Below are 26368 nucleotides of genomic sequence, written 5' to 3'. Positions count from 1 at the left end.
CAGTATATCCTGAACTGAAACTTTACTTTAACTCTTTGTGTTTGATTGAAGTTTGTGCAAAAATTATGTTTAATAGCCAAAAGTGGATTACTCGCCTCACAGCAAGAAGGTTGAGAGTTCGAACCTCATGATCGGTGGACATAGATGTGGATGTGAGCATAAATGTTCATTGTTGTGTCTGTGTTAGCCCTGTGATGGATTGACAAATTCTCCACAGTGTGTCCTGCTTCTTGGCCAGTTTAGGTTCCAGTCTCACAAGGAACCTGGTTTGATAAGTGGTTAAGATGATGGATGGATGGATGGATGGATGGATGGATGGATGGATGGATGGATGGATGGATGGATGGATGGATGGATGGATGGATGGATGGCACAGCACACAAATGGGTCAGAGGGCCTGACTGAATGACGGCAAAAAGACTCACAAAGAGTACAGAAGACTACCAAAGAGACACATGAAAAAAACAACACAAAATGGAATAAAAGTAATATAAAATAATGGCAAAGAGGCAAAACATGATCAGAACGTGAGAAAAAAACAAAACAAAACAAGAAGGACCACAAAGCCACTTTAAAAAAGAATCCCAGCAGCATTTCTAAAAGTTGAGGATCTTTTGGGATCAGGTTTGCTGAACGTCAGTCAGCTGATATTTTCAAAAACCTGCAATTGAAAACTTTGTTTTCTTTCTGTTCAACGTGGAGCTCCAGAAGAAATCCTGCCGTCACATGACCATTAACACAGTCCAGGGCAACTTAAGCATCTATGCAGAGGAAGACATGCATCACTGCAATGAAAAGGCCAAAATCAGTTGTGCATTAAAGAATTCTAGTATAAGAAAAATAAGGATTATTATGAACTATGAATCCTCCAGTCTACTTTAGTAGAATCCAAAAATAAAAATGTGAAGCTGGAAATGAGCAGAATAGTTCAACTTTAATAAATACTACAAAAATGTGCTATGGACAAATAAGTGATACTCAGAGGACCCAACACATGAGCAGCAGTAGGTTTCTCCTGCTGCTGCTGACACGGGCAGGCTGTAAACAGTCTTGGCTCCAGCTCTTTTAGCTCTTAACTTTTACTGGATGCTTCAGGAGTGGAGAGGCAATTTAATGTTGTGCTCGATTATTGTAGGGTAAATTTATAGTATAACAAACTTTTTGAATCACCAGCACTAGGGCCTGATTACCACAGTTTTACTGCACCTGTAGCAGCTTTAGCATTACTCAGTTCTTGTCTTCTAGTGTCGCTTGTGCATCTCTGTCAGCCTCTAACTTCATTTCTAGAGCCTTTTGAGAGGTTCTCTGAGCAATTTAATAAACTTTGGTGTTAAATATAGCCACATAAAGCCCAGGCTATATTTTACAAATGATTCAAGGCTGAAAAATATCTTCTTAGAATCAGCTGAGCCCAAATAATAAATTTCCAACCAATCAGTAATGCAGGGGAACCTATTAAGATGATGAAGTGACTCAAAAGCGTTCAAAATCCTTGAAGCTTGTCAACTAATGCTTCAGCTAAATGCCTCGCTGCCTGAAATGCATTATTATTGTGAGTGGTTGGTGATGGAAATTTGACATTTCCATAACAGCTGCCATGTCACTCCAGCTTGAAACATGAAGCAAACACTAACGGCAGCCCAGCAAGTGGCGTGTCCAGTGTCTGCTCAAATCACAGAGGGCTTCACTTTTATTTCTGACTGAAGATAAAAACTGTCAGTCATCTGTTGTACAGCTTCACTGACTCCTGGCTGAGCCTTACCAGGCCGCAATAAAAGAAGCTTTTACTTGAGGCTATTTATGTGAATGCCAGTGTCGCTAATTGGTTACTTTAAAGGTGTGTTTGCTGTGTTATTTGCAGTAACCTTTAATCTGCTTATAGGATCAGGGACTACGTTTTGTAAATCAGAGACCATCAGCAGCGCTACATTTAGAATCGTGCTCTAAGTGAAGAAGAGTGTGAAAACAGAGATTAAACCTGCAATGCAGTGCACGTCTGTCTTTCTTCGTGTGCTTCAGCAAGGTGCTGTTAGTGGCAGGGCTCTCTTTCCCTGTATCACACAGAGGAGCCGGATACTAATTCCTCTCTGAGTTATCTGCAGTCCAGTAGCATCCATCACATCCTGCTGTGATAATCAACTGATCAATGTCTTTTACTGAGTACATTTGGATATACTTGATTTAAACTGTGTACAGGCTTTTTAAAAAATTATAATAATATAATATAATAATAATAATTTTGGAGACCTGTCATGTCATCCATCTGACCATTAACACGTACACTGTTCAAAAAAAAAAAAAAAAAGGAAATACTTATCGCAGCATAACACAAAGTGAGTGAACCTTCGGGGATATCAATCTGTCCAGTTAGGAACCATAAACTGTTGTGAATAGTTTCACCTGCTTTGGTGCAAATTAGAGTGACAGCAAGTGCACTGGAGAGGCAAAAAACAAAATAAAAGATCCTTGAAAGAGTAGTTGTAAAACAGCTGACTGATCATCTGCAGAGTTTATTTGAAGAGTTTCAGTCAGGTTTCAGAATTCATCACAGTACAGAAACAGCATTAGTGAAGGTTACCAATGATCTTCTTACAGCCTCTGACAGTGGACTCATCTCTGTTCTTGTCCTGTTGGACCTCAGTGCAGCTTTTGATACTGTTGACCATAACATTTTATTACAGAGATTAGAGCTTGCTATAGGTATTACATATTTATTTAATTCTATTTACATTATACATGCTTCCCTTAGGCCAGGGGTCGGCAACCCGCGGCTCCGGAGCCGCATGCGGCTCATTCAGGCTTAATCTGCGGCTCTGTGCGGCTCGTGGAAGTAAATTTTAAGTATCCAATTGAAGTGCATTTTATTTTTGTCAGTTCGGTTTTTGCTGTAGTTTTAAATTGGAACATTATTTTGATCTTGAAATATTAAAATAAAATCATTTTATTTATCTATTTATTTATTTTCGTTTCTCAATATATGCGTCACTCGCAGTAGCAGTTACCAGCTTCCGCTAGTATTTGCGGCTCTCACTGTTTTGTTTTCCGTGGAAACCGGGTTCAAATGGCTCTTTCTGGATTACAGGTTGCCGACCCCTGCCTTAGGCAGTATTATTAGAAAGCATTACATACTTTTTCATTGTTATGCAGATGATACCCAGCTTTCTATCCATGAAGCCATATGACACACATCAATTAGTTAAACTGCAGGAATGTCTTAAAGACATTAAGGCCTGGATGACCTCTAATTTCCTGCTTCTAAATTCAGATAAAACTGAAATTCTTGTACTCGGCCCCACAAATCTTAGAAACATGGTGTCAAACCACATACTTACTCTGGATGGCATTACTTTGGCCTCCAGTAACACTGTGAGAAATCTTGGAGTCATTTTTGACCAGGATATGTCCTTCAATGCACATATTAAACAAATATGCAGGACCACTTTTTTGCATTTGCGCAAAATTTCTAAAATTAGAAACATCCTTTCTCAGAGTGATGCTGAAAAGCTCATTCATGCATTTATTACTTCTAGGGTGGACTATTGTAATTCATTATTATCAGGCTGCCCTAAAAGCTCCCTGAAAAGCCTTCAGCTGATCCAAAATGCTGCAGCTAGAGTACTGACAGGGACTAGAAAGAGAGAGCAGATTTCTCCCATATTGGCTTCTCTTCATTGGCTCCCTGTTAAATCTAGAATAGAATTTAAAATCCTTCTCCTCACATACAAGGTCTTGAAAAATCAGGCCCCATCTTATCTCAAAGACCTCATAGTACCATATAACCCCAACAGAGCACTTCGCTCTCAGACTGCTGGCTTACTTGTGGTTCCTAGGATACTTAAGAGTAGAATGGGAGGCAGAGCCTTCAGCTTTCAGGCCCCTCTTCTGTGGAACCAGCTCCCAGCTTGGATTCAGGAGACAGACACCCTCTCTATTTTTAAGATTAGGCTTAAAACTTTCCTTTATGATAAAGCTTATAGTTAGGGCTGGATCAGGTGACCCTGAACCCTCCCTTAGTTATGCTGCTGTAGACCTAGGCTGCTGGGGGGGGGGGGTTCCCATGATGCACTGATTGTTTCTTCTTCAAACCTTAAAAATTGGTCCTAGCACAGAACCCTGTGGAACTCCATAATTAACCTTACTGTGTGAAGAAGACTCCTCATTTACATGAACAAATTGGAGTCCATTAGACAGAGTCCACTGTCAGAGGCCATAAATCTTCTTGATTCGAAGCCTTCACCAATGAAGGATTTCACTCTGTGTGTTTATACCCCACTCTGCATTTAGGTGCCGTTTACACGAAGCCGTTTTCACTGGAAACGGTGTCGTTTTGATGCGTTTCAGCCTTTCGTTTACACGATGGCATTTCAGAAACGATCCGCGTTTACACGAGGACATGTGAAACGATGAAAACGATGTAGTTCCCATGCCAGGCCACAAGTTGGCGTTGGTTTTCTCTTTGCAGTTTGTTTACGCAAGACGCGCATGCGTGGAGTGACACAGTAGGTAGTGCGGCAAATTGTTCATTACTTACAAAACGGCCAATGTGAGAGGTTTTGTGTGGACAGATGATGAGGTTGGATCGCTGCTGCACACAACGCTGAATTACAAAACGGTAAAAACACAGGAAAAGCATAAGAAGCACTCGTGAATCCGCGAGTACTGTTTATCAGTTTGCGCGTGCGCGAAAAACTGGCCGTCGCAACCATAGTGCGCATGTGCGAGTCGAGCGTTTTCAAATCACCCCGGTTTCAAGTGTTTACACGAAAACGCAAGCCGGTGCGTTTCTGAAACGCTCCACTCTGGACCCCGTTTCTGAAACACATCGTTTTCACTCTGTTGTCGTGTAAACAGAAGGGCGAAACGCATCAAAACGACACCGTTGTCGTGTAAACGCAAGGCCGAAACGCATCAAAACGACACCGTTTCAAAATGAAAACGGTCTCGTGTAAACGGCACCTTAATCATTAGTTATTATTAATCTCTGTCCCCCCCTCACAGCAGATGACCCCCCCCTCCCTGAGCCTGGTTCTGCTGGAGGTTTCTTCCTGTTAAAGGGAGTTTTTCCTTCCCACTGTCACCAAGTGCTGCTCATAGGAGGCTGTCCGATAAATGAAATTGAATTGAATTGAATGATGCCTGCGATATGATTTGTGAAGCTGCTGTGTGGCCTATTTTCATATTAAAATAGACCACACAAGTAATCCTTGACAAAATCTCAGACTTCAGGAACTAATATCTCTTGTTTCAGACTGATGATACACTGATGGGCTGCACCAAGGCTCAGTATAAGATAACTAAGGTTTCAAAAACTACACTCCAAGAATAAAAAACATGGAGCTGGAAATCAGCATAATAGTTCCATTTTAACTGGTATTACAAACAAAATGTGCCATAGGCCACTAAGTGATGCTCAGAGGACCTAAAATGGTGACGAGCATTTAGTTTCTCTTGCTGCAGTGTCTTACACCCTGACACAGGCAGGTTGTTAACACACAGTTGGCTACAGCTCTTTTCGCTCTTTTAGGAATAGCTGGATGCTTATGGAGTCAATTAATGTAAGGCTGTCCACCCATTATGATGCTAATTGTGTGGCACAGACTTGAACAGCAGAGGTGTGAAAGGTGCAGTCCTCCACACACACTAGGTGACAGGACAAAGAGAAAGATGGAGGGTCGACTTCCCTCTTCCAGGCTATACCCGCAGTGAGATCCTGAATCGCATACAACAATGAATGATCTGTCCTCCTTTAATCTGTCATTAAGAGGGTGGAGATGAGCTGAACAGGTAAAACGGTATCAGACATAATATCTGCTTTGTTCTTAAACTTATCTTTTTGTTCCCTGTTGTTTATATGTGAAAAATGTTAGGCTCCTGAAGTACCTTAGCGAATGTCTTAGTTGTTTTTGTATTAAAAAAAAATGTTTTCCATTCATTTTTCATATGTAAAAACACTGTAAAAGAATTTGGTGACCTATAAAGACCAAAGGAGAACTTGCTGTCTCTCCCTCTGAGAAGTGGAGAGCAGAAAGGTGTTGGCAGCTTGCTTTCAAACAGCCAGAGTCACACGAGGCTTTGGCCCATTATAGACTGTGTGGGCGCGCTGCAGAGCTTGTTGTCTAGGAGATGAGATTATTAATATTTTTCTAACTTTACTCGCTTTCCTTTATTTTTAGAAGAAAACTAAGATTACTCTGTGTCCACTTCAGTTCTGCTGATATTTTTAATAAACTCTCCTCCCATAGTGTCATGCTGCACAAGTGCACTCTAAGAACAAAACACCTTTAGAGATATCACTCCTTCACATGTAGAGCTCATACACTTTGCAGAAAAGCACCTGTCTGTGCACATAAAGCAGCTAAAGCTGCACAGCAGATCCGCCCAGTGGTGCAGTTACACATGTATTCAGTAGCCTCAGTGTGAGTCAGCTGGAAGATGAATCCATCGTGTGTTAAAACTCCCATCCATTTTGACACCTGAACATTATCCACCTTCTGCCTGAAGGAAGTGTTACCCTTACAAAGCAGATGCTCTCCCAGATTTATATCAAAGGCCTTAGGTAATAAGTCAAATATGAACCTTAGTAATAGGCCTCAGGTTAACCAGAAGGTAAGAACTGTGCAACACATACCAGGGTAGTCCTCTTTATGAAGCATGCAGAGTTTCACACTGAACTGTATTTAGTGGAAAATAAAGTCGGTGTTCGTCACTCTAACGGGACACTTAGAGTACAAATAGAACTTCAAGGGCTTTTTGGGAGCATAATTGCAGATTAAAATAAATGAGAGGAACTTTTTGACTTATTCAGTCAGTTTGAAGCATCAAAAGGCCAAGATGACCCCTAACTGGTAAGCAGTTTATTTGTAACTTTAGTTTCACAGTGTGTGACGAGTTCTTTAAATTTCCATTTATTGTAAATGGTTTCTCATAGCCCGTAGCTAACAGCAGAACCAACAACAGGCAATGGCTAATTCATCTATTTTAATCTTGTTAATAGACCATGAGATCTGTGTATGTTCTTCCAAAAACTGTTCATCAGATCCACTTCAGACTTGGCAGTTATATTGTTTGGGACCTCATTATGTGCAGTGCGTTTTTAGAAGTCTCTCTGCCAATCAGTTATGGCACCCACCCTGTTGCCTCTGTTACTGGGCATTATCACTGAAGGCAAATGACTGGCAGATAGTTTTAGTTTTGCAGGCTGTCTTTGCTGCACTGGTGTTAGATTTGATGGGTTGAGAAGTAGCTTCCCGTGTCACCATCCTGGGTCCTTGTGTATTTGTCATTTCGTTGTCTCTGCTTCTGTCTTGTCTAGGTGTTAGTGCCTTTTTTGTGTCATTATGTTTTTCATGTTTCAGTCTCTTCTTCTTTGACAGATCACTTTCTCATATATTCTGCTGGGATTTGACTTCCTGCTTTTGGTGCTTCCTAGCAATCATGTGTTCTATCCTCACCGTTCTTACCTGTGCTGATTATACTCACCTGTGTCTTGTCAGTTTTTTCTGGTTTTTGGATTCCTGAGTTTGACATCCCTGACACCCTGACATCATGTGTGTGTAGGCTTTGTTAATTAAAGCTGCAATGTTAAGAGATCTTTCAGGTAAAGTATAATCAGAAAATCAAAATAACAGATTTAAACATGTAAACATTTTAACGTCTTTAAGCTCACCTTTTTTTCTGCACTCTTATCACGTTTGTTTTCAGCTGCAGCTGCAGGTTGCTGTGGAAAAGCTTTTAAAAAATTTATTTTCTGCTGCCTGCCCAGCACCAAAGGCAGTTAAAGCTAAAGCTAAATCTTTTGGGGTGTCATAAAGACCCCATGTCTGCTGGATGCCCAAATCACTAAAATGCACGCAATAAAAGCTTTAAACTATGATAATATGGCAATATTGTTGTGCTCCCACCTCCCCAAAGTGGCAAACAACAGTATATTACCTGCAACTTTAAGTAGTGCTCTCTTCATATGTTGTCTCGTCTTATCTTCATTGCTTCAGTAAGACCATCATTTAATACCTAATGGAATGGCCAATAAGTGAAACAGATGTGTGAATTAATACATTTTAGGATTTTCAGATAACCAAACTGAAGAGCCAGGCTCTTTGTTGTGTTTGTTGCCTTTAATTGTCTCTGTTGTTGATATATTTGAGATGTATCCTGGGATGATCCATTATGTTTTTAGGCCTTAATGTAGCTAAACATTCACCAGAAACACTTAAAATGACTTCATGCAGGGTTATTATGTGGTTATATCTCCACAAAGCAGATATTTACCAGTTTTTCTTTCATAATGCAATAGTACTCGTTTTTTGGACAGCACAAGGAATACATCATTTAATGAAAGGCTTGTTTGCTGCAGCGTGGGAGGATACAGAGGATGAAAATATTAAACGCATAGTTAAAACACATCTAGCACACTTTCAAAACCTACTGGGAAGTGATGAAAAGCCCCCCTTTTACATGGGGCAAGAGTCTTTGAGTGCTATTCCTGTACTCCCAGCAGACATCCTGGTTTTAGGATGACGTAGACGATGTTTGACTGGCACACAGTAACCATGTCTGAGTTTGAGTCTGTGAACGCTCCAAGCCAAAGATGACACAACTGTCTCAACATCCCACTGGGCCTCATTTACTCACTGGTGCTGAGTACAAATGCTTTTATGTCTCTTGTGGTCTATTCTGACAGCAATCAACAGCACCCTTTAAACCAAATTCAACGTGACGACCATTTACAGGTATTTTAAGAATTTTAGCATCAGCTGAGTCACCATATGATGGCAACTTTTTGAAATCCTCCACAGAATGATCTTTGAAACATTTTAGTGGTAGATACAGCCAGTGGTAAAGTATGTGGTATATTATAACATAATTATACCCTTGGTGGTGTAGTACAGTGAAGGTATTGCTGCAGTATTGCTGAGGCATAATTCTGTATTATCCTTTAAACTGATTCATTATGCTCTTTTCAAGTTCCATATTTTTATTCTTGGACTTTGCTAAAGTAGCTTCTGATTGGCTGCCCCTTGCAAACAGAAGGTTTGTCTTGTCCGGCAGCTTAAGCTAGCAAAATTATTGTCTGCATGCTCTGTTGTGCCCAACACCTTTGCTGTGCCAAGCGGAGCTCTATTGTAGGTTCCTCTTATTAGTTTCTTCTTTATTTTCCTTTTTGTTTTATTTATTTACATGTTTAAATGGTATGGGGGGGGGGGGGGGGGGGGGGGGTGGACAAAACAGACAGGGGGGGTAGTTACTAACTGCTACATCTGTAACAAAACACACACACACAAAAAAAACAACAAACAGCACCTGAAAGAGAAGCACACAAGAACCAACAACAAACACACTCTTGTACTGTTGCTTGTGTGTGTGTGTGTGTGTGTGTGTGTGTGTGTGTGTGTATGTGTGTGTGTGTTTGTCATGAAATGTACTTGATAATGAGGGTGAGAAGCCGCAACAATGACAGAGAAAGACTCAGGAAACCCAGGTCATCCGCAGCCCCCCAAGAGCACCAAAGACCCAAGACCATACATCTCAATGACAAGCGCGTGCCCAACCTTGAAGAGGGTACGCTGAAGCAGCCCAGGCCAACCCAAACCACAACCCCCGAGGAAGTGGGCCATCAAGTGGGCCAAAACACCCAGCCACATGCCCCAGAACCACCTAATGGGGAGCAAACATGTCCCACAGCGGCCAAGGCACAGCAAGCCCTAGACCCAGGACCAGCCATACATGCACACAAATAAACACACACGGAGCAATGCTAGAAGTGCATATTTGAGAAGGATACAACACACAACACCAATGCTCAGCGACTAATGGACCTAAGAGCAGACCACAGCAACCTCCCTGAACAGGCTCCAGTGACCATCACAGGGGCAGACATCCAAGAAAGAGTCTCACAAATGAAGAATTTTCCTGAGAGTCCTGATTCCTAAGGATCTCCAGAAGGGACCGGTCCAACTATCAGCCAATTACCTGCCTCAGCACAACATGGAAACTCCTGTCAGGCATCATAGCAGATAAGATGAGCAGGCATGTGGCTCAATACATAAGCAGGGCCCGAAAAAGAATTGGCAGAGATACCAGGGGAGCAAAACACCAGGTACTAGTAGATAGAGCAGTTACTCATAACTGTAAGACTAGACTGAGCAACCTGTGCACCGCCTGGATTAATTACAAGAAAGCCTATGACTCAATGCCTCACGCATGGATCCTGGAATGCCTTGAACTGCACAAGATCAACAGGAGCCTAAGAGCCTTCATCAGGAACTTAATGGGAATGTGGAGAAAAACACTAGAGGCCAACTTCAAGCCAATTGCACAAGTCATCATCAAGTGTGGGATTTACCAAGGAGATGTTCTGTCCCCACTACTGTTCTACACAAGCCTGATCCCCTCAGCCAGATCATTGACAAGACAATACTGTAGATACAGTACGTGACATGATCTGGCATCTGAGCCTCTTTCTGAGTTGTTAAGAGCTTTCATTAGACAAAAGTTGACTACACTGCCCTCCAGTGTGACTGTCTGACTGTACAAAAACTGAAAAGCTTCTGTTGGGAATTAGCCAAGGCCTAGAATAGATCCCTGAGGGAGCATGCAGGTTACAGAAGGTACTGGGAGCTCGAGGGCGTACAGTAACAGTGTGTGCACAGTGAGAGCCATGCGGTATCAATTTTTTCTGAGTTGCTTGTTTAAAGCAGTCAAGGATAGCTGCTGAAGTGAGATCTGAAGATTTCAAAGAGACTAAAATAGCTGTGGTCCAGACATGGAGGGAGTGTGTTGGTAGATGGGCACCATCGCTGTAGTAGAAGAGCTGTTGTGTAAAGCTGATTCACCCATCCCACAGTTCTGCTGTATGTGGGAGGGAGCATAATGAGGGCATCTTCTGTTTGCAGGGGGTGAAAGAGAATTGGGAGGGTGAAGGCATCTCAGATATAAATATATATAATAAAACAGTCAGTTCTCAAGCCAGGGGTTTTCTGAAATATAACTCCAGTTCACTACAGAACCTGCACCCAATCTGACGAGTTAAAAATATTTCCTGTACAGCAAACAAATGAAAAGCCCCACAGTAACTACACACAGCACTTTGAAATAAATATGCATTCTGATTGTGTACACACACACTGAATTATTCATTGGGATCAATGCTGTATTATAATATACTCTCAAATCACATACACAAACTAAGCTTGTAGTTTGTCAGTCTTCCAATACCCGGGTGCCTCCTTGCACCACCAAAGTAAAAAAATAATGCATTTCTTTCCTCTGTCACAACCAGGTCAGCAGTTTTTAAGGTGACGCCACAAAGACCAGCTCAAGCAATAATTAGTTCAGTGTAAAAAGAGGAAGTACCACTGAGGCATTTTTGAACACTTTATTGTGAATATGCTGTTGCACCGGAGGATAGACGTTTTGTTTATTTCCTGAGTCCTGCTTTATTTATTCACAAGAACATAAGTCAGCAGAACACAGCCAAGTGAGCTAGTAAAGAGCTCCATTAAAGGCCTGAAAAAGCTTTTGTGTTTGATGGATTAACTCATGGAGCTAGCTGCAAATGAATGACCAATAAATTATGGATGCCTTTGTATGTATGGCTGGTAATATGTAATGCTGTCTAAAAAAAGTGGTCAGTACTAAGCTGAAACATGGTGTTGATGCAGCGCCTGTAGTTATAGAAATCTATAGTTTGAGGCCTAGTGCCAGTCTTGTGCAGAGAACAGCTGAGGAGGGTTTCTTTTTGAGACAGGTCCTGAAATACGGCCACCCAGGGCAGACTGACAACCCTATAAATATCGCCTTTGTCACAGAAAAATCCACCCGGCGCTCCGGGCTGCACACATCAAGTGCTGAACTTGATAACCTTTTAAGAACGTCTGGCTACAGTTTAGATGGTGTTGGCCACACAGGCCTTAAGAAATTTCAGATGTCTAAAACAAAATGACATTGTGTACGGCCACATTCATGCACTTCTCTGACTGTACATGCACGTCCTCTTTTACTTTCCACAGGACTACACACTGACTATGTACTTCCAGCAGTATTGGAGAGATAAGAGGCTGGCCTATGCAGGGATCCCTCTCAACCTGACACTAGACAACAGAGTAGCAGATCAGCTCTGGGTCCCAGACACCTACTTTCTCAATGACAAGAAGTCCTTTGTGCACGGTGTCACAGTAAAGAACCGAATGATTCGTCTTCACCCGGATGGCACTGTTCTCTACGGCCTCAGGTAAGAACAGCTGTTTAACTCAGCCTTTTAGGGCAGGCTTGCATTGTTTATGCATCAGCTTCAGTTTGCTTGTCTTGAAAATGTCTTTGTAAGGCCCACATTTAAAGTAGGGCTGCTCAGTTGTGACAAAAAGGCAGAGCAAATGAGATCAGCTGATATGCTGGGATTACAGCTGAGCTTGACTTTGTGGCCCATCTGAACTGAACTGTGCTCAAATTGTTCATGCTGATTCTATCATAATTTAAATAATATGAGAATTTGTGGCTTATGATCATTATTTCACATTCCACTAGGGTAACATTAGTAAGCTGATGGCCATGGATAAAGGGTTATTTGGACTTTAGAGGTCATTTATCCTGTTAAAATTTCATACATGATAGACTTCCATTCATTTCCATTCTGTGCCATTTAGAAAATCCGTCTTGATTTTCCTCTGTCTGATCCAATTGGGATGACATATTCATCTTGGAGAAATGGATGCATTTGCATATTTTCAGCATCTATCACCATCTCACACAATGCTCTCAGCAATTAGCTAGCAACCCATCTCCCCTGCTCATTGGCTGCGTTTGGCTTTTACACTGTCACGTAGCTCTCCAAACTCCCCAAGATTCACAAAGCAACAAAAAGCTTTATTTGCTTTGTTGAAGCCATTTAAGCTGCAGTTCAACACAATTTAACACTAATGCAGCAAGTCGCCTCTCATAACTGCTGTCATATGTTTTTTGGACTCTGACTCAGAATTGGATTCTCTTTTAATCAATTAATAATAAAAATGAACGCCATTTTCATTTGCATTTTTCTCAAATGAAGCGCATTTATTCCAACCACCCTCTACTCGAACAGCTGTCCTGAATTTAAAACGAGGTCACCTCTCTTTTGTTCCCCGTTTGACTCAGAATCACGACGACAGCAGCCTGCATGATGGATCTGAGGCGATACCCGCTGGACGAACAGAACTGCACTCTGGAAATTGAGAGTTGTAAGTTTAAGCCCTGCATCTTGTGCTTTGCAAAGAACTACAGCAGACAGCTCGACTTTTTTCATCACTTTAAAATATGAGCAGCACTGTAATTCTCATAAAAAATGTTCAGTCATCTGGTGGAGACAAAAACTGCACAGGCTGCTGAACTGCTCTGGATTTATTAATCTGTCGTATACCAGCGAGATTGCTCGCTGCACCCTCTCCAGTTAAACGACTTCGTCTGCACAGAAAGGTTCTGAGCAGACAGTGATTTCCATAGTGGAGCACAGTAATGATTAGTCCAACTTCATCAGTTTCGATGACATGTTTGGCTGTCTGTGCTGCCATAAAACTGTTGGCACTTATGGATCCCATGCATTTGGTATAAGCCTGTGTGCCTGCACTGACACACACCCGTGAAGATTTACATTTCATGCAATCAGCACTTACTGACAGCTGGATCTGGGTGATTCATGGGACTTGCTGTAAACTAGTTGTAGCTACTAGGCCTCCTGATTTCACGTAAGCATATAATTACATTAATTCTAGCCATCCAGTGAAATGAGACAGCTTTACTTTTCAGAGCCTTTTCACTGATTATGCGACTTGTTTTCTTGCAGATGGTTACACAACAGATGATATCGAGTTTTACTGGAAAGGAGGAGAAACTGCTGTGACCGGGGTGACACGCATCGAGCTCCCTCAGTTCTCCATAGTTGACTACAAACTGGTCTCCAGGAATGTCGTCTTCTCCACAGGCAAGTACTCACTCACATTTTTAAATGCTTCTTACTGAATCTACGAAATAATAGCTCCGAGGGCGCACGCTCACACACGTGTTCAGTTGATGTGACCGGAAACCATGTTAAATAATCATGATGAAATAAGCATAAAAGCATCTTATTATGTATTAATAGTTTGAAACAATGTGTGCACAGCAAACAAGGTCAAAGCAGCGTGTCCCACGCTCCTCCATCAAGATGCACACGAGACGCATTCAGGCGCATTTTTGCACCTCATCCAATATTCAGTCACCACAGATTAAAACTGAAGAAAACGGGCTTTAAAACAGATTTTTACATGTTGGAACACTGGAAGAAGTGTTTACATGCACATCGGTCTGATTCATGATCAGTATGACCCACGTGTCTCGAGCAGGAGGAAATTTTGATCCAAAGGAGCGTGATCAGGTCTCTGATTTACATGAAGCGTTTTTATTCCGGTTTTAATCCGGCAATTTGTGTTCATGTAAATTACATTTTTTTTTTAGTAATGACAAAAAATCTGAAGGTCGATCATCAAGGTTGACAGATTACAACGAGAGATCTACCAATACATGAGTTCTTGGTGTGTATGTGTGTGTGTGTTTCTAAGCATACTATAAAACTGCTGCTCTAAAACTGGCTGCAGCTGCATGCTGCTGCAGCCAGAAGAGACCTCAAACGGCAGTTGCCAGCACGATGCATCTGATTGCACTTGGACAAGAACCTGGACTGATTCTGTCCAGTTCACACATACCTGTTTAGGCACAGTAGGTGGAGAGTTTTGTCCCTACAGAAGAAAAAAAATCACCTGCTTCTTGTGGTGTTGACTTTCTTTCGTATGCACCTGAGCCCAGTCAGGATGGTAATCTCTCTTTCATGCAATAACTAGATGTGTTAAACTTCATATTTCCATGACTTGAAGCTAAGAGATGGAATATGTTTTCAGCAAAGATTTGGAAGGTGCACCGCCTGTATTTAATTATCTCCATGTACAAACTGAGCTTTCTTAGCTGCAATGTTTGTATCATATATCCACTCTCATCAGAATTGGAAATAATAACAATGAAGTCATTACTGCTCTGTTTCTTGAGGCTCTTGATAAAGAATGAGGGCTGTTACATACAGCAACATGATGCATTCATGAGGCAGAGTGCTGGCAGCATGAATTATTCTCTTCTAGTAGAACAACAACTCAGAGGCATCAAAACAGTGATTATCCACGCTGTTGAATTAATGACATGTAGGACTGCTACTGTCCGAGCATTTCTATAGAGATAATGTAGAGAGGCCTATTAGAGCTCATTAGGATCACTGTCACATCCTGATACAATAAACTCTAATAAATGGAGTGTCTGCAGATGCTTTTAACTTCTTCTCAGCATCCTTTTGTGTGTGTTTAATTTATCAGAGCACATTTACAAATCTGTGTGTGCAGATAGTTTTTCATGTAAAAATCTCAGATTTTGACTGTACTCACATATTCATAGTTCACATTTACAAATTCATATACACATACACAGTACATTAAAATTTCACGATATGTGCACATATATTGGCACAAAGTTTTGCACACTTACAAAGTTGTGTGCACATTCTCAGGTTATTATAGACATTTTTATTTTCAGTTCAGTAGAAAACCGCACAGAAGGAATTGCGGTGGGAAGATGAGCCTGGGATCAAACTGCAGGTAAAAAGGAGACCTTGTTTTGAGCAGTTACCTATACCCATGGTGATATAAGTCCTGAGGGTTTACCCAGAATGCACTTTTTGTAGCTTTCTCCATGAATTATTGGAAACAGATGGTTATAGATCAAAATCATTCTGAACACCAGCAGCAGACTTTGGCTTTAGATTGTGACACCTGAGTGTGAAATTGAAATTGGTTGCAGTTTTTAACAGAGCAAATTAAAAAGCACAAAATTTCAACTGACGCCAATCTGCTCAAGGGCCTGCAGCTCTGAAAACGTTCATGGGATGAAGGTAACATTTTGAATGGCTTCATTCAATATACTGAAGATACTGTATAATAAATGAGCTGAGGGTGAGGGAATCTAGTGGGAACTTTTCTCAGATTTGACTGATTTCCTATGGAATCATCCACACATCCACGCATAGATATACAGGGTGGGAAATAATTATTGATACTGAAATTGAGATTGTTTCTTGTCATTGGTCATCAGGTTTGCACATCTCAGGGGGGATTTTGGCCGACTCGTCTTTACACAAACTCGTTAAATCTTTTAGGTTTCTTGCTGCTTCTTGGTAACTCGAAGCTTCAGCTCCATCCACGCATTTTCTATAGGACTGAGGTCTGGAGACTGGCTGGGCCACTCCATGCATAATGTCTCCACCTCTGTGCTTGACTGTGGGGATGGTGTTCTTTGGGTCATACTCAGTATTTCTCTTCCTCCAAACATGGTGGGTCCAGTTGATGCCAAAGGGCCTGATTTTGTTTCATCTGACCGCAGCACTTTCTCCCAAACCTTCTCTGAATCCTTCAGATGTTCACTGGCAAACTTAAGACAGGCCTGTACAGGTGCCTTCTCGAGCAGGGAGACCTCACAGGTGCTGCAAGATTTCATCCATTACAACGTAGTGCGTTACTGATGGTGTTCTTGGTGACTGTGGTCCCAACTGCCTTCATTAACAAGCTCCTCCCGTGTAGCTTTGGGCTGAACTATCACCTTTCCCATGACCATTCTACCCCCATGACGCAAGATCTTGCATGGAGCTCCAGACTGACGGTGACCGATGCTCATTTTATATTTCTTCTATTTCCAAATAATCACACCAGCAGTTATCACCTTCTCACCAAGTTTCTCGCTGATGGTCTTGTAGTCCATTCTAGCCTCGTGCAGGTCTGCAACTTTATCTCTGATGTCCTTTGACAGCTCTTTGACAGGGTTGGTGGAGAGGTTTGAATGGAAGAAACTGATTCTGTGGACAGGTGAACTTTATACACATAAGGAGTTGAGCACTTGCAGTTGATTGATTGATTGCAGTCTGTGGGAGTCAGAAGTCTGGCTGAGTTGGGGGAAGGTTGAAATACTGAAAAGTGCCATGAAAAAGTATTTGCCCCCTTCCTGGTTTCTTAGTTTTTTGCATTTGTCACATTTACATGTTTCAGGTCATCAAGCAAATTTTATTATTAGTCAAAGAACTACCAACTTTTTGTTTTTAAATGATGATTTCATTTATTAACCTACCTGGCCCTGTGTGAAAAGGTAATCGCCCCTGTTATTAAATCATGAATTAACCGTGATTAACCACAGTTTTTGGAAAGCTGAGTTCAGTTTCGCTGCCACACCCAGGCCTGGTTACTGCCAGACCTGCTGAATCAACAAGTCGCTTAAATCTAACTTGTCTGACGAAGTGAAGTCGGCTAAAAGACCTCAAAAAGCAGAACATCATGCCACCATCTAAAGAAACAGCTGAGAAACAAAGTCATTGACATCTATCAGTCTGGAAAGGGTTACAGAGCCATTTCTAAGGCTTTGGGTCTCCAGTGATCCACAGCGAGAGCCGTTATCCACACATGGAGAAAACGTGGAACAGTGGGGAACCAGGAGTGGCCGGCCTGCCAAAGTTACTCCAAGTGCGCGTTGACGGCTCAGCCAGGAGGTCACAGAACAACATCATCATTTAAAAACTGCATTTTGCATTTACTCATTTTATCTTTGTCTAATATTAAAATTTGTTTGATGATCTGAAACATGAAAGTGTGACAAATATGCAAAAACCTAAAAAAAATGAGGAAGGGGGCAAATACTTTTTCACAACACCGTACACTTGTACAGTGTACCTAACAGAAATCTTTTTCACATTTAAAAGTTTTGGTTTTTTGCAGACGAGGTTACACATTTATATTTCTCTATTTTTAACTGAATATTTACTGAGAAACTGAGCAAGTTATATTTAAACTTACTTTCATAGATACTTTTAAACACTGACGCATACTTTTACACATTTACAAATCTAAGTACACAGTTTTTGTGTACTTAAGAATTTTTTATAATGTCAAATCATTTTTTAATGTTTTTCCTCTGATCTGTGCTGATTTTTCTCTTATACAGCGCAGCCCTGAACCTTTCATGACATTACCTGCTGGAGCTGTGAGAACATGAACGCCTAAGTTGGGGGGGGGTTATTAAATGTCTCTAACCTACCAGCCCCCCCCCACGTGCTATAATGTCCATATGACGTAAATTTGTGCCCAGCAAGTAATGATCCTGAAAATGCACAGCGTGCTCGCATCATGTGCCCCGTCTCCTGCACACTTTGGACTGAAGCAGACGTGCTGTTAGTTTGCACCATGTGACAATGTGGACAGTGTCTTGATGTTGCCTGCAGTTCATGTGTGAATACAGTTCATCAGCCATAAACCAAATCAAAGTGGAAGACATCCCCATGTTTCTGCTGAGTTAAAGAGGCCTGATTTTCCTTGATGTGCTGTCCTGGAGTGGTGGCCTAGGGGAGAAGAAGAGGGTTCATTACTGAGAGGACCCTGGTTCAAATCCTCGGGCTGACATCACTGTGGGTCCCTGAGCAAGCCCACCCCCCCAGGTTGCTCCCCGGGCACCCTTTGGCTGCCCCCTGCTCCATGCTGTGCTGTGTGTACTACATACTCCATGTGTGTGATGGGTTGAATGCAGAGAATGAATCTCACTGCATCTATATGTATGTGACAAATAAAAATCTCTTTCTTCTTTTCTTTCCTGCAGGTGCCTACCCTCGACTGTCTCTGAGCTTCAAGCTGAAGCGAAACATCGGATACTTCATCCTGCAGACGTACATGCCCTCCATCCTCATCACCATCTTGTCCTGGGTGTCGTTCTGGATAAATTATGACGCCTCAGCTGCCAGAGTTGCATTAGGTATGATTTGTCCCGTGCAATGAGTTGACCTCAGGATGCACATGTCTCTGTGTTTTATGCAGCCTGTGAACAGTGCCCATGTGCCAAAGCTAGAAACCTGAGAGAAATACTAACCTGTGATAGCACCAAAGTGGAGACTGTGCAATTAGAGAATGAATTTGTGACTGGTTACCATAACCAAAGTTTAATAATGCTGTAATCACTACAAATTGATATTTTACTCCAATGTCATACATGCAGTATCCACCTGTCTGACTTATTAATGTGCTAAATGTATGTCCAGATGACTCTATTAAAAGAACTGGCTTCTGTGGAAATGCAAAACTATGTATATTAACGCAAGCATTCACAAAGATTCTGTAGTAGCAGTAACAAAGGAGAAGAGTCCTGGTGAGGCATTTTGCAGTCAGAGCTTAGCTGGTGAGTTCCTCCCACGTGTCACATTTGCACAGATAAACAACAGATTCAAGAAGAACAAATAATCACAGCTGTGTGTTTCCCTCAGTCTGCTTGAAGCCTCTGCATTGTGGTGTAATAGGAGACTTGGCTGGATCTAAGACTCACACTTTCCACTGGCTTCTAGGGCTAAAACAGTTCACCATCGGAAAACACCGTACCTCCCTAACTGCATTGATCTCTGCTAGAATATTTGCCTTAATGGAAATCCTCAATCAGCCTCGCTGCACTCTCAGTCAGGCCTGCATGGGAAAGAGCACATTAGTGTACCAATAATAAAATCTCACTTGAGCATACACCGTGATTAGATGGGTATAGTACATCTTAGGAGGTCTGGAGGGAAGCTGGATTTGGAAGCCCCTCTGCAGCGTCAGAGCCGTAACACCTCCTCACTGAGAAGACCGCTGTCTGGGACACCGTGAGATCAATGCAAGTTAGAGAGCATTCCCACTCCTGCGCTGTCCAAATTCAATCACTGGTGATTCATTACGGGTCTCCATTCTCTTTGGTGGGTGGTGTGAATATCCTGAGCAAAACCAAATTAGCTGGGATATTTAACAGGCTTCATATATGAGCAGCAGAAAAAAGGCATCCAGCAAGGAGTAGTGAAAAGTATATTTTTTTAATGCCAAAAAATGTGCATATCCCAAAGGTTCATGCACATTTTTTTGCTTTAAAAAATCTAAAAGCAATGAAGAAGATTTTCTCATATGAGTCAGAGTTTGTTGTGATTGAACACCAGAACTAGTCCCGTGTTAAGCAAACAGTATGTTGAAATCAGTTTTGTCACAGTTAATAGTGCATTAGGGACAGGTGCCATCACGGGCTGTCCAATGATGTAAATGTTCATCTACTATGATCTGCTGTGCGCTGCTCAGTAATTCGAGGGATTTGTTGAGTAACCATCTCCTCTGAGCTCTGTGAGTGTTCAGAATCTTGCTCGTCCCTTTGTTATGCAGAAATCAATGCCATGTGCCCACTGGCGCTCTTGACTCCCCCACACACTCCATACAGTGAAACATTTTTTGTTTTAATTATGTAAGCCTGAATCGACAGAAATAGACAGACTGTCCAGGTTGGTGAGCCATCACAGAGACACAAAAACATCACAGGAACATTACTGCAGATCACTGACAGAGCTTGTGCTGGATTTGTTGAGTATGTTCACCTGCTGTGTAAGCTGTAATCCATGCAAGTGCAGAAAATTCTGAACTGGACCTTTTTTAATTGCTGTCATCAGGTTTGATGAAATGTTAACAGGAACAGTGTTCGCGGTATTCTTCGGGTGTGTGGTCATCTTAGAGATCGGGTCTTAGTGAACCATTACCCTCGTTAGTGCTGTGGAAACTGATCTTTGCTTTCCTTCCAGGGATCACCACTGTGCTGACAATGACAACCATCAACACCCATCTGAGGGAGACGCTGCCCAAAATCCCCTACGTCAAAGCCATAGACATGTACCTGATGGGCTGCTTTGTGTTTGTCTTCCTGGCTCTGTTGGAATATGCCTTTGTCAACTACATCTTCTTTGGACGAGGGCCTCAGATGCAGAAAAAACTGGCCGAAAGGGCACAGAAGGCCAATAATGACCGCAGTAAATTTGACAGGCCCAAGGTGAGAATGATTTTCAAACACCATAAAAGCAGGCGGTGCTCTTTGTTGGTTTTTACAAACAGGGCTGGAATTTAGAAACTTTGGTGCCGACGGCTGTTAAATCAACCAGTTCTCCTTGGTCATGGTACAAATATACATGAATTAGCCAGCACATTAAAAGTCAACATGCCACAGTGTTACAAAAACGATCATAAAGGTTATTACTATAATTCATCACTGTCGAGAAGCAGAGCTATCGTGGTCCAGGGTTTTTTTTTGTGGATTAGAAGTAGGCATCATCTCTATCAGAGAGTTTACAGCATCAGTAACTGTATTATCTTACCGCTGAACAGGATAATTATGTCAAAGACGGACGTAGCCTTTGTGTCTGAAAATGAAAGCCAACACGAGAGTCTTAAACCTGTATTCTGTCTAACTGCCAGCAGGGGGCAACTCCTCTGGTTGCAACAAGAAGTCCAGTTGTTCGGCTGTCTGTGGGAAAAAAATCTGATTTCTCTCTTGATTTATTTCTCCAGTAAATATTTTTATAATAACTGCTCATTTTCAGTATTCCTCAAAGCATCATTATATTTCCTCTGGAATATTTAGAGGATTAATCAGGGTGTGCTTTAAGATGTGCCTGCCTTGTCACTGACTGGTCACAAACCAGTGGTTCTCAGTCAGGTCCACCCCTGGCAGGACCCCTAAACAACATGACCAAATACCAAACTTCAGGCTTCAAAGCAGCAGGAGGCGTCATGTTGGCACTGTCCATCTATTAAAAGCACTCAAAGCTTTACAGAAGCTAAAATCTTAGGATTATGTTGGAATACCCTTCAAATATCAGTTACTCAGAGACAAAATCTCATTTTTGTTTTGCATGCAGTTGTCTTTAACCAACTTTGAGCATCAATCATGATACATATCATAGCTCTAATAGATACAGTAGTAAACCTGCAGCAGTTTAATGTCTGTGACACAGAGGAACAGAAACAAACATTCATAATCTCAATGTTTGATGATAATTCATGAGAGAAACCTTCCAAAAGTGCGTTCTGGGTAAACTTTCAGGGCTCACCCTGTGGGATAGGTGGCTGCTCAGAAGAGGTTAGAGCATATGAAATGTCTCCTTTTTACCTACATTTGAGATCAGGATCATCTTCTAACCAAAGATGAAGATGAGCTGATTCCGAGGGGGTCATGTGGGAGACACTGTGACTTTTAATGGAAAGATCCACTTTCCAGACGGAACTGGATCAGTGCATCCTACAGATGTTTTCACGTATACAGAAACAGAAAGGAGCAGTTAATCGTCATTCACAGATTTAACTGCTCCGCACTGAACGTCTGCCTGACTCTGATGCTCTGCGAGTGCCTCGGGTACCATCTGACCAAATCTCAGACAAAGGGCTTTGTTTTTGTCTTTTTCCTGGCCAGTCCATTCTGGAAGGAGGCAATTGCAAGTCTTCATCTCTTAAACTGTCCAATCAGGTACAAGGGCGTCGTCACTCACGACGGGTGAGTGTCTGTCACTGCCTATTGTGTCACATCTGTGAAACCGCTGGCTGAAACTTTGCAGTGCAAAGTTTGACCTCATTTAACAAAGAAACATCATATCACAGCCATTCCTGTAACCACCGCTGCTTAACCCGCCTGTCCCGCTGTCGTATTTGGCCCTTTCTAACGTCTTTATATGTGTGTGTGCTACAAACATCCCATACAATGCAATAAGTGCAAACCAGCTGATTACCTTCACACTGCACTGTGAAATAATGGCACACAGAAAACAACATTAAAGAAAATCACAAGTTAAATTGTAACCATAAAACATGAATCTTGTCCTGTCTAGTTTCTAAAGTATTTAGCAGTCAGGCGTATCTTTGCTATCCTGTGGCCTATTTTACCATTGGGGGGGTGACTGGAAAGATGAAGCTGTTTAGCCACTCTCTGCAGTTCATTGAAGTTTGAGCTCATTTTCACACCCAGTATATGTGAGGTCTGAGGTTGATCTCAGCTGTCAGAATAAGAAGACAAATACTCACTTTATCACCTCCTCTCATACCTTGTGATCATTCTTATATCTGTGTGTTCATCTCGTGCCTCTACCAGTCTCAATGATTTATCTGTTTTTGTGTGGGAAGCAATGGTTGTCATGGCAGTAGTATTAGATCCATCCAGTCCAACCTTGAGCTGATTTGTGATTTAACTTTGGGACAGAAAAACCCGTGTTTGAAGGCTGCTATAATCTGTCAGCCTGCGAGACGAAGCCGACCCCCGGGGCCCCGACGCGTGCCGCACAGCCCATTTTAACACTGCTGCTGTTTGTTTGCTCCTAGGTCGACTCCCAGGGAAACATTTTGCTGACAACCTTGGAGATCCACAACGAGGTGGGAGGAAACGAGATAACAACCACTGTGAGCGAGACCCACAACTCCTCCTCCATGGTGTTCGACAACTCAGCGATCCAGTACAGGAAGACGAGCGGGTCGAGCCGCCCCAGCCTGGACAGGAACGCACATCTTAAGAAAACCCGTCTACGAAGACGATCCTCGCAGCTCAAAATCAAAATCCCAGACCTCACTGATGTGAACGCCATCGACAGATGGTCACGGATTATATTCCCGTCCGCCTTCTCCCTCTTCAACCTCATCTACTGGCTTTATTATGTTCATTAATGCACTGTGTTTTTTTAAGCCCATGTCATTCTAGTTTATGACTGAAAGAAAACTTTATGTGGTAACATCCTGAACATTTTTTTAACATGACGAGTGCGGTGAGAGCTTTCACTCAGACCATGCACAGCCACAAGGATTTACCTACACGTCTTACAGACACTTGCATGTGCAGTCAGCTCCTCTCTGCGATCACCTGGGACTCTGTATCACAGGGGCTGAAACACAGACTCTCTGCAGCGCTGCATCTCAACAAGATGATTTAGGTTGCTTAAAATGAGTTACTGCAACCTTTCCCCATAATTTCAGTATAACATGGTCACACAATAAATTTAATTGATAAAGGTTTGTAGACCTATGACAGCACGAGCCTTCCTTATATCTGCACATGGACAAAGAAGGACCAGGGATCCTCAAATCCAGGCCTCGAGGGCCGGTGTCCTGCAACTTTTCGATGTGTCTCTGCTTCAACACACCTGAGTCAACTATAGAAGTCATTAGCAGGACTTGACTGCATACTGAGGAGGTAATTCAGCCATTTGATTCAGGTGTGTTGAATCAGGGACACGTCTAAAAGCTGCTTGACACCGGCCCTCGAGGCCTGGATTTGAGGATCCCTGACCTGTACGATCCCACACACCCAGACTTTACCCAGGCTGGAAATGATTTACTATGAAATCAGCCATAAAGGAATAGTTGTGATATTTTGGGAATTTTGCTCATTTACTTTCTTGCTAAGACTAAAGAATGATCCTACCAGGGTCTGGGGGATTAATCGAATTTTATTTTGAATTCCTATTTGGCTTCCAGCTTTTATTGCAATGATGTAGTCAAGATAAAATAACATAAAACAATAGGGTGGCATTTGGTTTGGTTTTGTTTCATGATGCTTTTTCTTTTTCCTGTTTTATACATGCAACATCGAGCCCTTTTCCTTACAGCTCTGCTCTTTTGTTCCCCCAAAACTCACTGACTGTTTAGGCCCAGTAGAGTCAAGATGATAGAAATAGTCTTTGGTCAACAAGCTCCAGAGTGAGTTGTGCCGAGGTTACCGGGAGCTGGACCGTGTGTCGTTGTCTCAGTGGCTATTGTGCCGTGTCCCAACATTCCCTGGACTATTTGTCTCAGTTCAAAGAGTATTTAAATCTCATGGAAATCCACAGTTTAAAAGATAAGATTTCTTTTTAAGTTCAGTAAATGCTTACTTATGCTACTGACTGAAATGATGATTAGGATTTTCGCTATAATCAAATAGTTCTAACGCTGTGCTCATTTCTGTCCTCTAACCCTCTGAAGTCCTCAATGATGATGGAAAATAACTGACATGTTACCCTATTATATTAAAATAGATTTTTGTCTTTGCACTGGGGAACAAAAATGACCATCCTGACACATATGATTGTGCAAAAGTAGAGTTACCACATGTTGACCTCAGAAAGTTAAATATGAAGGCAACATCCTCGACTTTGCTTAGCAACAAGAATATAACAAGAATGTAAGCAGAAGAACAAAATCCTGCTGGTTTGCTGACTGTTCTGCACTTCTGCTTGGAGGTCCTGTGCCCGTGCGCTGTGCGGTCAAAACATAAAGAGTGTTTACAGAATCCAGTTTTAAATAACAGGAATGGAATCAGTGACAAAATAAAAATAAAAAAATCTTCATTTTCTCATTTACTGCAGTAAATTAAAGTCTGCTTAAAGGGTCGTATCACTGCAACCACTGTATCAAAATGGTCATTTTTACATTTTTGTGTGCACAAATTGCTAGCAGTTTCTCATCTTAATGCTACGCTAGGCTAACCTTCTGTAGCAAATTTTAAAAAAATGACTTCCCAAAATATCAAACTATTTTCTAAACATGTGCATTTATACATTTTCAAAATGCCAAATTACCAACAAAACTGGACAGTTTGTGTGACATCAGTACAAAGGGTCCCAGGCTTTTGTAGGGACTTTTTTTTATAATACTGGATCAGATTACATCGTCCCACTATTTTTGTCACTGTGCTTTCTGAACTGCCGTCACTTGTTGATTTTGTGAACCATGTACATAATACAGCACAATACATGACGTCCTTGTTTCTTTCAGAGTGCATGTTGTACTGAGGACTGGGTCGTGGCTGCAGATCTCAACTCTGGATCCTCCTGGGATTTGATGTACATACTGTAACTGTGCACATTTTCTCTGGGCTCACAGTAATGTCAGCTATGTTGTCAACAGTGTTCTGCTCAGTGATTTCTGGCCTCGCTGTTCTGTTTTTGTTAGCCTTTACACAACATTATCATTTCCTATTTGTGACAGTAAATATAAAACACAAAATCACAGCTGGTGATTATTTCCATTCTTCCTAAAGGTAGAGCGTGTGGAGTCCTGTTAAATGAAGAAGGAACTGGGGTGTGTGGGGGGGGGGGGGGGTATCTCCTAAACAACCACTTCTGGCAGACAAAGCTCGCAACACACCATCTGCACTGCTTGCTTGAGGAACTCGCAGCGCGTAGGAGTGACACCGCCTGTCAGTAGTCCTCGCAGCTCGGCGACACCCGTGCACACCGGCCCCACGGAGCCTAAAATCCAAAACGAATCACACAAAAATGACGCCTAGCCAACACATTCTCAATGGGTGTCAAGGCTTTGAAATATTTACTGCGCTTGAATTGCCCTCACATTCCTTTAAAATGCATTTGGCTGTACGACACTGCAGCACGTTCCAGGAAGGGCCGCGCCTTCATCAAAGGCTTAATGGCTCAGGACGATCAGGACAGAGCCGGGTTCATATTTTGGTATTTAAATCACAACATTTTGATTCATCATTTTTG

At 42.0% G+C, this 26368-nt stretch overlaps 1 protein-coding gene across 4 annotated transcripts in view; it reads left to right on the top strand.

Moving 5' to 3' along the window:
* Positions 1-25876, top strand: part of gabrb3 (gamma-aminobutyric acid type A receptor subunit beta3) — a 50704-nt gene extending 24828 nt beyond the window's left edge. For 2 of the 4 annotated variants that reach the window (XM_030726710.1, XM_030726711.1), the window contains 6 exons: positions 12009-12229; positions 13129-13211; positions 13814-13951; positions 18679-18831; positions 20657-20901; positions 23217-23555. In XM_030726710.1, coding sequence (XP_030582570.1) covers positions 12009-12229; positions 13129-13211; positions 13814-13951; positions 18679-18831; positions 20657-20901; positions 23217-23555 — 1179 coding nt within the window. Of the gene's footprint in view, positions 1-12008; positions 12230-13128; positions 13212-13813; positions 13952-18678; positions 18832-20656; positions 20902-22317; positions 22399-23216 lie in introns of all 4 variants that reach the window. The other 2 variants (XM_030726708.1, XM_030726709.1) reach the window with 2 other exon arrangements.
* Positions 25877-26368: the final 492 nt, after the last annotated feature.

This window comes from Archocentrus centrarchus, chromosome 4 (assembly GCF_007364275.1).
Source record: "Archocentrus centrarchus isolate MPI-CPG fArcCen1 chromosome 4, fArcCen1, whole genome shotgun sequence".
Classification (NCBI taxonomy): Eukaryota; Metazoa; Chordata; class Actinopteri; order Cichliformes; family Cichlidae; genus Archocentrus; species Archocentrus centrarchus.
The sequence above is the reverse complement of the archived record's forward strand: the minus strand, read 5'-3'. Positions and strand labels throughout refer to the sequence as shown.